A 17,763-nucleotide genomic window follows, 5' to 3' on the forward strand; every position below is an offset into this window, starting at 1 on the left:
TTTGTTGCTACTAAATAAAGGTATGTTATTCGTTTATGTTGTATAGTAGTTTCGTTCAACAAAAAGTAAAGTAATTATTAAACACATGAAAATTAAATTGGTTCTGCTTTTTATTATATTAAAAATGTGCAAGTTATATTTGCAGAGGGTATTCATAATATTTATGTGAGCCACTGTACATATACCTATATATATACATATGCATATGAACATACTATTAAATTAAATTTTTAATTTGTACTTTTTTATCATTGAAGTATTTCAATATAAATTTCATTTCAAAAATCATATTTTCCATAGATATTTTGTCTTACGAGTAGGTAAATTTATTTTGGCAACTTTGTTCATTTGGCACGAATACATAATTCATATTTTATTATATTTTTATATTACATATATACTAAAAATAGTTAGCATTTCTTTTTTTAATAAGTAGTCATTAGGTAAATTCATTTACAATTGACGGAGTCATTTTAAAGTTTTACTGTCATGAAGAAATATTCCAGCCAGCCGGTTTATGTTTTACAATTGATTTAAAAATGATTTGTTTGATTTCTAGATTTGTTACAGCTGTTAAACTATGTGGGATTGCTAAGCTTAGAAATGTGCAAAATCCTTTGAAAATGTGAGTATTCTCTTCGAATATTTCGGGACTTTATTATATGTTAACACAATAAGCACAAGTTTTTAAAACTTGGGGTTAACGAGTAATATTTATGTACATATTTACAAAGCTTTTATTTTGCATTAGTTCTTAATATCTACTTTTCGTTTTTTATTTACGTTTTACTTGGTGCTGGATTAGCGTGCTGTCTTCGTTTTTGAGTTAAATTATAAAATCCTCCAACAATGAGTGCAAACAAAATAATGCAAGCAAATAATGTGCCATATTTCAAAGCATATTGGATGGCGTTCAATCCGAAGGTGCTTATATAGAGATTATCTATTATCTCATCGGTAAAGTCCCCTGATGTTATTTCTATCCATATAAGAGGTAATATGGTGCCTTCTTCAATTCGATCCAATTTATCTGAAAGAGATATGTTGCATGAATTATTTTTTAGAATATTTACAAATGAAATTGGTACATTAAAACATTTTTCATACACTATACCCTACATGCATCTAACTCTAGATTGTATTCACAATCTTGCTTATCTAATTGTTGTTTGTATAGATATGTATGTATGTGCATTTACGAACAAGAGTAAGACAAACTTTAATAAGCGTAAAGCACGATGGTACACTATCTTTTCAAATTAATCACTTACATATATGTGAATTAACATCTTTTCTACGTATGTAGTTTTAGTTTAGTTGGGGTTGTTGGTGCTTTTCATAACATAAGTATAGAAACACTGAAACGTATAGATTTATTCAGATTTTCAAAAGGTAAAAAGGTAAAAGGTATTATTATGTGTTCCATATATTCTAAGATTTGTTTTATTATTATTCCTGTTATCTATTAAAATTGTAGGGCTACAAAGCTTTTTTTGTAGCCGCGCAAATATCGAATAAGCGAAATATTTAAGCGAAGTTGTAACAGCGATAAAATACAAAGGGCCGAGTAATGATGCTATGTGTGGTCAGTTATTAGACTTTATTCGCAAAATTCTTCTCCTTAAATAATATTCTAGGCAATATTGCAATACCGTTCAATACATAATTTCCGCTAAGTACATAGTTTCGTTTTCTATTAGTGCATATATACATAAGTATATAAGTTATATAACAGTTCATAAAAGGAGAAGTACATACTTTACTCTATTGCTCCTTCGTATATAATGTAGTTATTAACAAAAGAGAAATATAAACAAGTAAGGCAGGGCTAAGTTCGGATGTAACCGAACATTTTATACTCTCGCAAAGTCAAATGGTATACTCGTTTGAGATTTCTTTGTGGATTGACTGATATTTTCGGTAGAAGGTCAACTATAGGCACTGGAGTCCACATATTTAGTACTTAGGGGTTTGAACAGTTTTGGTTCGATTAAGACAATTTTTGGCCGCAAGGTGGCATACTTTAATTGCATTATTCACGCAAAGTTTTACCCCGGTATAATCATTGTTACCTGATTTGCATAGTGGAAAGTGAAAGAATCAGATGGAATTGAAAATGGTGTTACATGGGAAGTAAGCGTGGTTGTAGTCCGATTTCGCCCATTTTCGCACTATGACATAGAAACATGAGAAGAACGTTATGCACCGGTTGAAATCGGTTGAGCAGATATCAAGATATGGGTTTTCACCTAAAAGTGGGCTGTACCACGCCCACTGTCTAATTTTGAACGCGGTTCCTATAAAGTCATCTTATACCCTCTCAGAGATAAAGTTTAATGTCTCTGGCGTGTTTAGTGCTTGATTTATCGCGCTTTTAGTAGTTTTTAACAGTACCTTTATATGGGGAGTGGGCGGAGTTGCCACCCGATTTCAACTATTTTCACACCGTCAATAGAAATACTAAAACCATTTGCTTTTAGTGAATTTTGTTATTATAGCATTAGCGGTTGAGGAGATATGCACATTAAACCTATTAGAGGCGGGACCACGCCCACTTTTCAAAAGAAAGTTTTAGCTGCAGATGCCCCTCCCTAATGTGATCCTGTGTACCAAATAACAGTCTTGTATCTTATTGCGGAGCTTAGTTATGGCAAGTTATTTGTTTTTGATTAATGGCGTTTCGTGGGCGTGGCAGTGGTCCGATTACGCCCATCTGCAATACCAACCGTCTCACGGTACCAAGAAACATGTCTACCAAGTTTCATAAAGATATCTCAATTTTTACTCAAGTTAGAGCTTGCACGGACGGACGGACGGACGGACAGTAACCCGGATTTCAACTCGTCTCTTCATCCTGATTATTTATATATATATAACCCTATATCTAACTCGATTAGTTTTAGGTGATACAAACAACCGTTAGGTGAACAAAACTATTATACTCTGTAGCAACAGGTTGCGAGAGTATAAAAAATGGGAACGCAGCATTGCAAGAGGCTGCTTACATATTAAGCTTGGTACATGCTAAATGGGACTAGCTAATATGCACAAACAAATATTCATATAATTGCGTGGACGAAAACATAGCGGTAGCATAAGTGTACAAAGCAAGAGCAAGCAAGCAAATAAATATGTAAGTATGTACACAATGCAAATACAATTACATTACACAATACATTCGAATGTCCACCAAACGCACTTTAGAGTCCTTTCTTGGAATACAGTTTATAACTCTTCCAATATGCCATTTTTGAGGTGGTAAGTTGTCTTCATGGATGATAACCATTGAATTGTTGTTGATGTTTAGTCGCTACGAAAACCACTTTGATCGTACTTGAAGGTCGTTGATGTATTCTTTTGACCATCAGTTCCAAAACATCTGTTTAATGCTTGTGACCTGATTCCATCGTTGTACGTTGCTGATGTTAGCTGACAATCTCCGTTCTGGGAGTGCCCTAAGTGAACTGCCAATAATAAAATGCCCCGGAGTTAATACTTCAAAATCATTTGGATCCGATGACATTGGTGTTATTGGACGAGAATTTAATACAGCTTCTATCTCAACCAGAACTGATGTTAGTTCCTCAGCTATGAGTCTTGCATTTTCGATGGTGCGGTTGAGGTGACCCTTAGCCGATTTGACTGCTGCCTCTCAAATACCGCCGAAATGAGGTGCTCTTGGAGGAATAAAATTGAAATTTATAAATTCATTAGCACAATATTTTATAATTGCATCTTTGTTTTCGGTTTTAAATAAAAATGACTTTAATTCAGCTAGTTTGTTGCAAACACCCACAAAATTTGTTGCGTTATCGCAAAAGATGTCAGAGGGTAGACCTTTTCTTCCAATCATGCGCTTTAATGACGCTAAGAATGCGTCCGTGGATAGATCCGATACTAGTTCGATGTGAACCGCCTTTGTCGCTAGACAAACGAAGATCCCAATGTACGCTTTATAAGGTGTTTTGCCTCGAATACGCAAATATACGTTGACTGGTCCGCAGAAATTAATACCGCACCGCGCAAAAGGACGAGATGGAGTTAATCGCTCCACAGGTAACTGTCTCATTACTTGGTTCATCAGCTTTGGCTTATAGCGTATACAATGTGTGCCCGATCCGTCTTGCTAAATCGCGCGCATTGATTATCCAAATCTGAAGTCTGATCAGTGCTACGAGTGTCTTTGGTTCTGCATGTCAGTGTTGCCGATGTAGATGACGAACGTAATGCACAACAAATTCGCATTTGTTTGGCAACAGCATTGGGTGTTTCCTTTCTTCTGGAATATCTGCTGATTCCAATCGACCTCCAACTTTGAGCATTTGAAATCCTTCGATATACTCGAGAAAAGGATTTAAATAACGTAATGGGCAATTTATCGTAGGCTCTTTCTGTAAAAGATGAATTTCTTAGCGAAATGTATGTGTTGAATATTCCAAATTATGCTAAGAAAAGCGTGATGTAACTCTTGTGTTGAAAGTGTTAATGAGTCATTAAGACTGGCACCATGTCGAAATTTATTGATGAAGCGGAGCATCTAAGCTATTAATCGAAGGCTGCTGGAATAGCTACTCCGCTGATTCACAATTTCCAAAATGTACAATAATTGGTGCTAACAATTGTATTGAATGCTGATTTTCGTTTCTCCCTATTGACAACTTCCATGTCGATATCGTCGCAGCTGTTCTTTGCCCATTTATCTGAGTTTTTGTATAGAAACTTTGGTCCGGTGTACCATATTGAATTAACAAGTTCCTTTACAGTACATCCTCTAGAGGCAGCATCGGCGCCGGGTTACAATGCGGTAGAACATGCCTCCAATGGGCTCCTTTGGTTAAATCTGGAATTTCCGAAATTTGATTACCAACAAAAGTCGAAAGTGTTGCAAAATGCACCTTAAGCCAATGTAATACTATTTGTGAGTCTGTCCAAAGAAAAATGTTAAAAGATTTGTTAGAAATTGTTGGTTTAATTTTAGCTAAAAGACAAACAAGAAAAAGAGCGCCGCAAAGTTCTAAATTGGGTAAGGATTGTTTTTTGGTGGGTGCCACTCTGGACTTCGCAGTGAGTAGGCGAATGGTAGTAGTAGTGCCACATTTGCTGATAACTCGAGTATAGGTATATTGCGCATCCATATGCACGAATCGATGCGTCACAAAATCCATGTATTTGAAAAGATTCCACATCTGTCGAAAAACAGTGCCTCGGCACTTTAATTAGCGAAAGATCCGATAAGCAGTTAAGAAACTTTTTCCAAGCAAATTCAATTTCTGTGGCACAGATTCATCCCAATCCAACTTTAGTAGCCCTATTTCTTGCAACAAAACTTTAGATGTTATAATAACAGGAACTAAAAGTCCAAGTGGGTCGTAAAGTGATGATGCAACAGAAAGGATGGAACGTTTTGTAAGTCGGCCAGTCAGTGCTAGTTTTGCTTCAAATGAAAAAATAAAACAATCAAGATTTTGGTTCCATTTTAGTCCAAGTGTACTAGTGATGAATGTATCTACGTTTAGATCCTTTATAGAGTCGTCTTCTCTGAATTGATGATAATTGGAATGTCACTTTGTTACTTTGAACTGTCCTAATTCTAACAGTTGTATTACCTCTTGCTTTATCTGTGCAAGTTCGGTTAGAGTATCACCACCACAGAGTAGGTCGTCTACGTAGAATGATGACTTCACGATTTTTGCGCCAATTGTAAATTGTTCTGAATGCTGTTCAGCTAGATATAACAAACTCTGTATAGCAAGATATGGCGCAGCAGCCATTCCATACGTTACATTATTTAGTTGATACATGCGAATATCTTCAGTTGGTGAACTCCTCCACAGAATATACTGAAACTTTCGATCATCTTCGTGCATTAATACTTGGCGATACATCTTGACTATGTCGGCAGTGAGTGCAAACCTGTGGAATCGAAAACGATGAGAAGAAGAAAAAGTTCGCATTGAATTGTAGGGCCAACCATCTGAATATCGTTTAATGATTTTTGGGATGTGGTTCGACAGGAAGGAGGTATATAATAATGCGGTTCGCTGAGATTTGAATTTTTTACAACGCTCATATGACCCAAACTCTCGTAGTCGCTCATAAATTCAACGTATTGTGCTTTCAATTGGGGTGATTTGGCTAGTCGACGTTCTTGTACATTGAATCGTTTCAATGCCGTAGTATATGACTCGCCCAAACATGTCGGATCATCCTTGAAAGGTAATTTGACAACTATTCTGCCGCAAGGTCTTCTTGACACAGTTGAATTGTATATGTGATCGCAACTCACTTGTTCACGAGTCCAAGCCTCTGGTATGGTAGTGATTTCTTCCAATTTCCACAACTTTTCCAATTTAGCATCTAAAGATTCATTGGCTAAAAATAAACAAGATGGGTTGGTAATGTTGTTACTGCCCGTCTTATAACGTCCCGAAACAATCCAGCCTAAGAGTGTTTTTTGCAAGATTGGTAAATTAGATCCAAGATTGATTTGTCCTACAGATAGAAGACTGAAGAACGTTTCTGTACCCAGCAGCATGTCGATTTTCTTAGGTATATAAACTTCATCATCAGCGAGCGCTATATTGTGTGGAATATTCCATGTTGAAATATTGATTTCAGGATCTGGTTGATAAGCAATGTGCGATGTAATACAAAAAGTCAATGGAAGTTCGAAACCAGTGACTTGCGACTTGATCTTAGTTGAGGTTTTGATTTTAATATTTGTTGACGATGAACCAATGCTTTGAATCTGTATGTTTTGCTTACTTCTTGGCAGAAGCACCTTTTGCGAAAAATCATCTGTGATAAAATTTACCTGTGAACAGGAATCTAGCAGTGCTGTACCCAATCTGTAGCTCCCCGATGCATCACGAACGAAAATTTTTGCTGTTGCAAGGATGACGTTATCCAACAATGAATTATTCCTGTGTGTATGCGTGACTGCCTCTTGTTTTGTAAATACTTGAGTAGGTGTTTGTTGGACTGAAGTAGAAACGCGGTGACCTAAACTGTGGTGTTGTCGTGCACAAACCTTGCACCTGTGTGATGATGGACAATTGGCTACTCGATGTCCCTTTGATGCAAAGTCCAATTTTCTTTGCATGTTCGAAACGTTGAGTAATGTTTAGTGACTTAAAGCGTTCGCAATTTAAAACCTTATGGTTGTTACTGGAACAGAAATTACACGATATGTTGGAGCAGGAAAATGTATAGCCTCGTGGTTGATTCCTTGATTTCGAAGAGGAGTATTTGGTAGCACCTTGAGTTGACGACGTACTAACATGCGTATTGTCCAGTGAATCCAGGTATTGGCAGTGTCTTTCCAAAACAGCGATGCAATTCTCCCATGACGGCAGCGTTCTGAAATCTAGCGACTCCTTCCACTTTTTGTTGGTCTGTTCATAAGACTTCTGCAAAATTAAATGAATAAGCATAGCTTGCGATATTTGGCTGTCGGTACCTAGCGATGTCAAGGAACCATAAATAGCTGAAGCTTTATCAATTAAACTTCTTAGCTGAATGTCATTTGGTTTCATAACTGCTGGTAAATCAAATAACGAATTTATTCCTTCCAAAAAAATTTTTGTTTTGTTATCATACCGTACCTTCACCCGTTCTAACGCCTTCGGATAGTTTTCATTTGTCACCTGAAACGCATTTACAGTTTCTAAGGCTTGACCTTGGAGACAATTTCCCAAATGGTTGAATTTTTTAATATTAGTTAAATTGAATTCACCATCAATTATTTCCTTGAAAGAGGTGATAAAATTTTGATAATTCGAATACTTGCCATCAAACGTAGGAAGCTTAAGTGGTGGAAGTTTTGAACTTGATTATACCACGCAAGTTGTGTCTGAAAGTGAAACGTTGTTATCTTCTGCCAGTTGCGATTGGATAACCAATTTAGTTGTGATGTAAAGTTCTTCCAGGTCAGCACGTCCTCCATTATCAGCATCCAATCTTTCGATGTCAGTTTGAATTGAGAGAATTTGCTTAAAATAGGACTCCAGGATGCCCAAACGGCATTTGTATTCCGCAGCTGGAAGAGCCTTTCCACCTGGTCGCAAGCTGGCGTCGACGATATTTTTAATGTGCGTAATATTTTTAAACGATAATATCCAATGACGATAATGTCCAACGATGCAGTCTAATACTTATCCCACTCCGAAATGATTTGCGAAAGAACAAAAAACTCACTCGTGCCCCACGTTGGGCGCCAAAAAATGTAGGGCTACAAAGCTTTTTTTGTATCCGCGCAAATATCGAAAAAGCGAAATATTTAAGCGAAGTTGTAACAGCGATAAAATACAAAGGGCCGAGTAATGATGCTATGTGTGGTCAGTTATTAGACTAACTTTATTCGCAAAATTCTTCTCCTTAAATAATATTCTAAGCAATATTGCAATACCGTTCAATACATAATTTCCGCTAAGTACTTTACGCTAAGTACTAAGTTTTGTTTTCTATTAGTGCATATATGCATAAGTATGTAAGTTATATAAAAACAGTTCATAAAAGGAGAAGTACATACTTTACTCTATTGCTCCTTCGTATATAATGTAGTTATTAACAAAAGAGAAATATAAAAAAATGGGAACGCAGCATTGCAAGAGGCTGCTTACATATTAAGCTTAGTACATGTTAAATGGGACTAGCTAATGTGCTCAAACAAATATTCATATAATTGCGTGGACAAAAACATAGCGGTAGCATAAGTGTACAAAGCAAGCGCAAGCAAGCAATAAATATGTAAGTTTGTACACAATGCAAATACAATTATTAACTGCATTAAGGTGAATGACTTCTAATGCTTGTCCTTGATTATTAGGCAAATAAGTAGAGAGCAAGAAATAGCAAAAATACATAGAACATATGACCGTATAATGCAGTGGTTCTCAATCGGGGACCCAACAATTTTAAAAATTAACTGCCTACTTTTTTTAAAACGGATCCATATAACGTAACCGTATGGGTTGAAGAGTAATAGCATATTTTAGAACACCGTTATGTGAGATTTAAACATCTTTACCAGATTCACTTGCTTTCACATTGTGACATGAGGGGCTAGTTTTTGGAGGCTGTAAGGAATAACGAACTAGATTACATTTTTGAGCCATTATGAATTTTTTAGTTATACTACCATACTAATAATATAGATGTGAATGTAAGTAAGTTTGTTAAGCTTTCACGCCGAAACCAAGTAACCGATCATCATGAAACTTTCTACACATACATATGTATATCTTATGGTATTAGAAAGGATATTGTCTGTCGAAACTTTTCGAAATGTGACAACAAAATTTAATGAAAAGCGTAAATCAGAGAAATTGCAACTTTTCTGGTTACCACCCCCACAACGAATATGATCATCACGATATTTGTGTACATATTATACATATTATGTGTTTAGTTATTTGCTTTGATTAATAGTCTTTGATATTTATTTAAGGGATTCAAAGCGAGTGGAGCCGCGGGAAAAGCTAGTTTGTTATACTGATATTGCACCTCATCGGTTTTTGAATAACACCAATTGCAAGAATCAAAGTTTGGAAAGATTGGTGATGAGCTTATCGGTCTCACACACGACCAAAAACAAAGGCACGTCAATCAAAAAATGAGAAACAACAACCCGCCCAATCATCCGGCCAAAAAATAGGCTACACTTTACACTCGGAAAAACCAGTAGCAGATGAACAGGCTCAGCATCAAATATGCATAATGCAAAAGAAAGCGAACATGCATAGATTCGCTAAGAACCTGTGTAAACACAAGTTTGATGGGATTGATTTTCTGTATGCGCTACAGAGAGAGCTCGATAACAACGATCTGACCATATTAGCTATTAAGAGCCTAAGAAAGTCCTAGAGGGGTACCCAAACCAGAGAACTTAGAAGAACGAGGAGGTGCAAATTGAATTTTGTATGATGCTCGATTGGTCGGCTAACAGAGCTGAAAAATTGAGATCAAGGAGTTCTCAATTTTCTGTAGTAATACTCTGTTATTTAACAGAAATGAGAATTTATAACAACGTTCTCTGACAAAATACGTATCTCCCAACATAAAGAGAAAAATTAAATACTTTGAACAAAATATACAAATGCCACTTCACACATGCATGATTATTTTTTGCCATATAAACGTTTATGATGAAAAATTGATAAAATATGATTTTTTTGCACAAATGCTACATTGATAAAATGTGAAAGATTATGCAAAAAATGATATTTTACTATTTTCATAATTTTCTAATTTCAATTGTTACAGAATTAATAATTTATGTATGTAAATTAGACTGCTTTTTTTTAACTATATTAAAGTTTGTTGGAAATTTACTTACTTATATTTTTTAATACTTCCATAAAGAAGGAAGTTAATTGGCGCCCAACGCGTGGGGCATGTGTTAGTGATATCCTCGGTAAAAAAAGGGAGAAAAAAACAAGTATCTCTAGTCGAAAGGATAATCATTGTGACGTGTGTCGAAAGCACAAAAAATAGCAATCAAGTATCCTCTCGGGAGGAGAAAAGGAAAAAAAACAAAAAAAAGTACGGCTACGCGAGTGATATAAACTATAACAAAAGTGTTGCTCTATAATTACGCCAATTTCGAAGCAATTCAAATTGAATAAAATGTGTAAAAAATATAAAACATAACATCAAATATTAACAATCGAAGAGTCAGAACACAAGAATAGTGCAAAAAAAACTTCAGCGGCCAAAGGCACACAAACCCCGTGCGAGAAATCAACAGTAGCGAAACAATTAAACAGCAATCAGCACAAGCGAAGCAATTAAACAGGAATCAACAGAAGCAAAGAAATTATAACACCAATCAACAAACCCCTTTAGAGAAGGCCGAAAAACTACTAAGCTAATATTTTAATATATATATTAAATTTATAACAATAAAATTGTATTATTGTAATCTCCTAGTAATATAAAATATTTTAAGTATAAGTACTCAAATTTATAAAAAAGCATATTATAAATCAAGGCTCGACCAGCCATATAACAAATAAATTGAAACCGCGATTCACCACCGCAAGGGTGACACTCCGTTTTAGAACATAAACTCAATTCTGCGATTCTGTACTTCAAAAATTATAAAAAATCATCTTGTAAATGAAGGCTCGACCAGCCATATAACAAAATATTTAAAAACCGCGATTCACCACCGCAAGGGGGACCCTCCGGTTTATAACATAAACTCATTTCTGCGATTCTGAACTCCAGACCCTCCAGAATAAAAGAGTTTCCTTTCCTAGAAAGGATCAAAAAAATTTATTGTTAAAAAGAAGAACAGGAAGTTTCCACAAATCAAGCCGAAGGTTATAACGGCAGAAAATAAAATATATATATATATAAACTTTGACAAAAATTACAGACGCTTTACCAACTGACTCAGACAAATGTAGAAGAAAATATTTTTTTTAATGGGAAATAATTCAAGTACACTAAAATACGAAAGGCTGTACTATTTTAATCATTGCAAGGACAACCATAGAACTGAAACTTGCCCATATTTAAAACATACAAAAACTAAAATAATAAAAAATGGCTCTAAATAGTGAGAACGAGAATCTTGTTGCTAGACTAATAACTGCAACAAATGCTTCTCTTAGATTAGAGGAAGAGGAGTTGCGAAGGCAACTGCAGGACTTAACAAGTCAACTACAGTACTTGATTATAAAATAGAAGTGATCGATCCACATACCAATTGTGATGAGTCACTTGAGGTGGTCAAGTCACTACCAGAATTTAATGGAAAACAAACTAAATACGTTAGCTGAAGGGAATCAGCCAATAACGCAATGAGTTTGTATGTAAGGGGTAGCCGTAGATATTTTGCTGCATTAACTATACTAAGAAATAAAATTACAAACGACGCTAACGACATTTCATCCAATCACGGGACGGTTCTTAATTTCGATGCCATTTTGGCACGACTCGATTTTGCTTACGCGGATAAGCGACCAGCTCATATTATCGAACAGGAGATGAGCATTTTGCGACAGGGCACTTCTTCAATTATAGAATACTATAATAAGGTTAATGAAAAATTAACTTTACTTATTAATAAAACGATAATGACTTACGGATCGGATAGTGCCGTAACTAAAGAATTAAACGCAAAAAATAGGCGGGATACGTTGCGTATATTTATAACAGGTCTAAATGGAAATTTAGCCAATATAATATTTTCATTATCACCAAGTGATTTGCCAAATGCGTTGGCAAAAGCACAAGAATTAGAATCGCATAATATGCGAGCAATTTTCGCATCACAATTCGGGAAAAATCCGAATTATTACAGACAACGTACTAACTTAATTAACGAAAATTTTAATAATAATTTACGGTTTCCACAAACCCAACTTCAAAGAGGCTACAACCAAAGGCCCTTACAACAAAACATTTAGGCAAGACCTATCCCAATGGATGTCGATCCAAGTACTCGAATCCAAAATCGACCACATTATAATATAAATAATACAAGTAATGTACAGAATACAAGAATACATACTACAGATAAGCGACCATATGCCAGCGCACAAATAAGTAATAAACCACCAAATGAAACACAAAGGATAAATAATATTAAAGAGGATTATTTTTTAGATCAAAACTAACTCTGCCATATATTTTCTTACATGACAGAGTTAATGGCCAAAACTTTAAAATATTAGTATAAACGGAAGCAACAAGTTGCTATATAAAATTAGGAATTTATAAGCATAAAAACGAATTAAATGTATATAAAAGAGTAAAAACAATTAATGGATTTTCGATAATACGGTATTATCATTTTATTACTCTATTTGGTAAAAGACAAATTTTTTACGAAAACGAAAATTTAGAAGCAGATTTTTTAATTGGATACAAATTCCTGAAAGAAATGAATGCAGTGATCAACTTGAAAGAAAAAAAGTTGATAATAAATAATGAAAAGGAAGAAGACTTAGACATCTCTTAGGAGATGAATCTGAGCAACATGATATTAAAGGAAATTTAAAAGATTAAAATATTAAAGGAAATATAATTACTTTGGGAGCAGAGACTCCTAAAGCGCCAGCTGAAGATTTATACCAGCACAATGAATATATTAAAAATTAAAAATATAATGTGGAACCAAAAAGTTCTACAACGCCAGCCGATGGTAATACTGGCAACAAAAGTAAAAAATTTATTCTAAAAAATATAATGTGGAACAAAAAAGTTCTACAACGCCAGCCGATGATAATACCGGCAATAAAAATAAAAAATTTATTGTGGAGCAAAAAAGTTCTACAACGCCAGTCGACGTACTTACCGACAATAAAGGAGATTATATAGACAAAATAAATTTAGAGGAAGAATTCTCTGAAGCACCAACCGAAGGAAATACCGGCATAAATGAAGAAAGAATTAAATATTTGAGGGAAAAAATAAGAAATAAAATAAATGAAATACATTCTTCAATAAACATGAATTTACCGTTTCGAACGGATATTCGTGCGGAAATAAGAACCTCGGTAAATACTCCAATTTGGAGTAAACAGTATCAGTATCCTTTAGCATCAAATGCTTTTGTGAATAAAGAGATCGATAATCTTTTAAAAAACGAAGTTCTACGACCAAGTAAAAGTCCTTATAATTCTCTAATCTGGGTGGTACCAAAAAAGGGCATCAATGATGATGGCACAGCAAAATTAAGAATGGAAAAACTAAATGAAATTACTATTTCGGATACATATCCGATACCAGATACAAATGTTATACTTTCAAATCTAGGAGGATCACAGTATTTTTCCACAATCGATTTAGAATCAGGATTTCACCAAATTTTAATGAAGCCTGAGGACATCGAGAAAACTGCATTTTCAGTAAATAATGGAAAATACGAATTTTTCAGAATGTCATTTGGTTTAAAGAATGCACCAAGTATTTTCCAACGACCTATGGATAATGTATTAAGAGCATTTATTGGAAAATTCAGTCACGTATATATTGATGATATAATTGCTTTTTCACGCAATTTAGTCAATCATATAAAACATTTGAATCAAGTAATCAATTACTAAAAAAATCGAATATGAAAATATCATTAGAAAAGTCAAAATTTTTGAAAAGGAAGTTAAATTTTTGGGATATATAGTTGCAAAAGATGTAGTCAAAACGGATCCGCATAAAGTTGAAGCGATTTTGGGATATATAGTTGCAAAAGATGTAGTCAAAACGGATCCGCATAAAGTTGAAGCGATTTGTAATTTTCCGTTACCAAAAACAGTACGATAACTTCGAAGTTTCATTGGAATGATTGGATATTATAGGAAATTTATCAAGGATTTCGCAACAATAGCTAAACCACTAAACAAACATTTATTAGGAGAAAATGGACATGACTCAGCATATGTCAAAGAAAATTGAAGTTCGATTAGAACAGGACGCAATTTTAGCATTTGAAAAATTAAAACAATTACTAACCAATCAAGTAGAATTAACGCAACCAGACTTTAATAAAAAATTTATATTAGCAACCGATGCCTCAAATGATGCATTAGGTGGTGTATTAAGCCAAGATGGAAAACCTATTACATTTATCTCTAAAACATTGAACTCCACAGAAAAGAATTATGCAACAAATGAGAAAGAACTTTATGCCATAGTTTGGGCATTAAAAACTTTAAGAAACTACCTTTATGGAGTATCAGATTTAGAAATACATACAGATCACCAACCTTTGACTTTTGCAGTCTCTTCAAGAAATCCTAATGAAAAAATGAAAAGATGGCATACCATTATTGAGGTATATGCTCCAAAAATCATTTATAAACCGGGAAAAATTAATATAGTCGCGGATGCCTTATCCCGACAAAACTTAAATAATATAACTGATGGACATACAACATTCAGAAGAGAGCTCTGATAATACACAAATTCAAGAAACTAAAAAACCATTGAATCAATTAAGCAACAAATACTTCTTAGTTCTTTGACGAAAATATTAAACAAATCTCAACTTTTTACTATTGGCCAGAAATGCATAAACAATTTAAAGAATACATTAGAAATTGTGAAATTTGTAATAAAAATAAATATGATAGACATCCCATAAAAATACCTATTGGAGAGGTCCCTATACCTAAAGAGGAGGGAATTCAAATACACATAGATATATTTTATGCACAATCATTAAAATTCATTACATGTATCGATAATTATTCAAAGTTTTTGGTTATTAAACAAATTGAAGATAAGAATAATTTAGAAGATAAAGTGTTAGTTATATTACAAAGTTTCCCTAATGTAAAGAGAATAACAATTGATGATGAACCAGGATTTACTACAGTACAATTTAAATCCCTGATGCAGAGACTTCAGATTGAAATTTATTTCTGCAACTCAAATCATAGCACCACAAATGGTCAGATAGAGAGGGTCCACTCAACAAAAATTGAAATGTCACGATTTATAAAACAAAAATATAATTTAATCAGCTTTTCAGAATCAATATATAGAGTCGCTCACCAATACAATAAAACTATACATTCGGTTATTGATAAGAAGCCATTCGAAGTCCTTTATAATAAAGTCTCTCATGATAATTTAAAAGACAAACTTTTATTAGCACAAACTAAGATGCTAGAAAGGCAAAATAAAAATAGACAAAACATATTTATGTGGGGATGTTATATATGAAAAAATAGTTGGGGAAAGAAATAAGCTAAAGCCTAGATACAAGAAACAAGTAATAAAAGAAGATTTAGGGAATAAGGTTAAAATTAACTACAGAAATAGAATAGTACATAAAGATAATATTAAATCTTGAATTTATATTTTTTTAGTACTTCCATAAAGAAGGAAGTTAATTGATAAAAAATATAATACAAAACAAGTAAGGAAGGGCTAAGTTCGGATGTAACCGAACATTTTATACTCTCGCAAAGTCAAATAGTATACTCGTTTGAGATTTCTTTGTGGATTGGCTGATATTTTCGGTAGAAGGTCAACTATAGGCACTGGGGTCCACATATTTAGTACTTAGGGGCTTAAACAGTTTTGGTTCGATTTAGACAATTTTTGGCCACAAGGTGGCATACTTTAATCGCATTATTCACGCAAAGTTTTATCCCGATACAGTCATTGTTGCCTGATTTGCATAGTGGAAAGTGAAATAATCAGATGGAATTTAAAATGGTGTTATATGGAAAGTAGGCGTGGTTGTAGTCCGATTTCGCCCATTTTTGCACTGTGACATAGAAACATGAAAAGAACGTTATGCACCGAATTTGGTTGAAATCAATTAAGCAGATCTCAAGATATGGGTTTTCACCTAAAAGTGGGCTGTGCCACGCCCACTGTCTAATTTTGAACGCGGTTCCCATAAAGCCAATTTATACAATCTCAGAGATAAAATTTAATGTCTCTGGCGTGTTTAGTGCTTGATTTATCGCGCTTTTAGTAGTTTTTAACAGTACCGTTATATGGGGAGTGGGCGGAGTTGCCACCCGATTTCCACTATTTTCACACCGTCAATAGAAGTGCTAAAAATATTTGCTTCCAGTGAATTTTGTTATTATAGCATTAGCGGTTTAGGAGATATGGACATTAAACCTATTAGAGGCGGGACCACGCCCACTTTTTTAAAAAAAATTTTAACTGCAGATGCCCCTCCCTAATGTGATCCTGTGTACCAAATAACAGTCTTGTGTCTTATTGCGGAGCTTAGTTATGGCAAGTTATTTGTTTTTGATTAATGGCGTTTTGTGGGCGTGGCAGTGGTCCGATTACGCCCATCTGCAATACCAACCGTCTCACGGTACCATGAAACATGTCTACCAAGTTTCATAAAGATATCTCAATTTTTACTCAAGTTAGAGCTTGCACGGACGGACGGACAGACGGACAGACGGACGGACAGACGGACGGACGGACAGACAGTCACCCGGATTTCAACTCGTCTCTTCATCCTGATCATTTATATATATATAACCCTATATCTAACTCGATTAGTTTTAGGTGATACAAACAACCGTTAGGTGAACAAAACTATTATACTCTGTAGCAACAGGTTGCGAGAGTATAATGAACACGGACGATTGACTATAACTGAATTAATGGACATTTCTAACATTAAGATATTACAAAAGAAAGATGTAATTGTTATATATATTAAGTATCCAAAAATTATAAATGATTGCAAATATTATGAAGTAAGAGCAGTCACACAAGAAGACGGTAAATTAGTAATTGACAAAGAAATTGCAAAATGCTAAAAAGAATATATTAATACAACAAATTGCAAAAGAGAAATGATAAATACGTATTGTAAAATTAATAATACAAATACCTGCCTATCAGATATTTTGTCCAGAAAAAAAGGTAAATGTAAAATAATAAAAGAAAAAAATAAAGAAATAGATGTAATTAAAGAGGGAGCAATATTAGTCTCCGGAAATAACACAGTTGATGGCTATGCCATAAATGGAATTTACCTTGTTACTTTTGAGAATTATACAAATATTAACAATGTTATATATGAAAATGTCGATTGTAAAATTTGGAAATATTTAAAGAACAATCATATTAATAATTTTGAAATTATAGAATATATTGAAACAAAAAATAATGAAATGAACTTTGAAAACATAAATATTTTAGCTGAACGAATGAAAGTTTTTAAACATCATTCATTTTTATGGTACATACTTATAATTTTGTTAATAATCTACATAATTTATAGGATTGTAAAATTTAAAAAATCTAATAAAAATTCCAAAAAAAATA

General features: G+C 34.0%; 1 protein-coding gene across 4 annotated transcripts in view; it reads right to left on the reverse strand.

Annotated features, from left to right (window-relative positions):
• Window positions 1–303: 303 nt before the first annotated feature.
• Window positions 304–17,763, reverse strand: part of LOC106623160 (lysosome membrane protein 2) — a 165,410-nt gene continuing 147,950 nt past the window's right edge. For 3 of the 4 annotated variants that reach the window (XM_070108908.1, XM_070108906.1, XM_070108907.1), the window contains one exon: window positions 304–1,030. In XM_070108908.1, the coding sequence (XP_069965009.1) occupies window positions 780–1,030 (251 nt within the window). In that variant the 3' untranslated portion in view covers window positions 304–779. The remainder of the gene's footprint in view (window positions 1,031–17,763) is intronic. The other variant, XR_011396164.1, reaches the window with a different exon arrangement.

Source organism: Bactrocera oleae, chromosome 4 (assembly GCF_042242935.1).
Source record: "Bactrocera oleae isolate idBacOlea1 chromosome 4, idBacOlea1, whole genome shotgun sequence".
NCBI classification, from domain to species: Eukaryota; Metazoa; Arthropoda; class Insecta; order Diptera; family Tephritidae; genus Bactrocera; species Bactrocera oleae.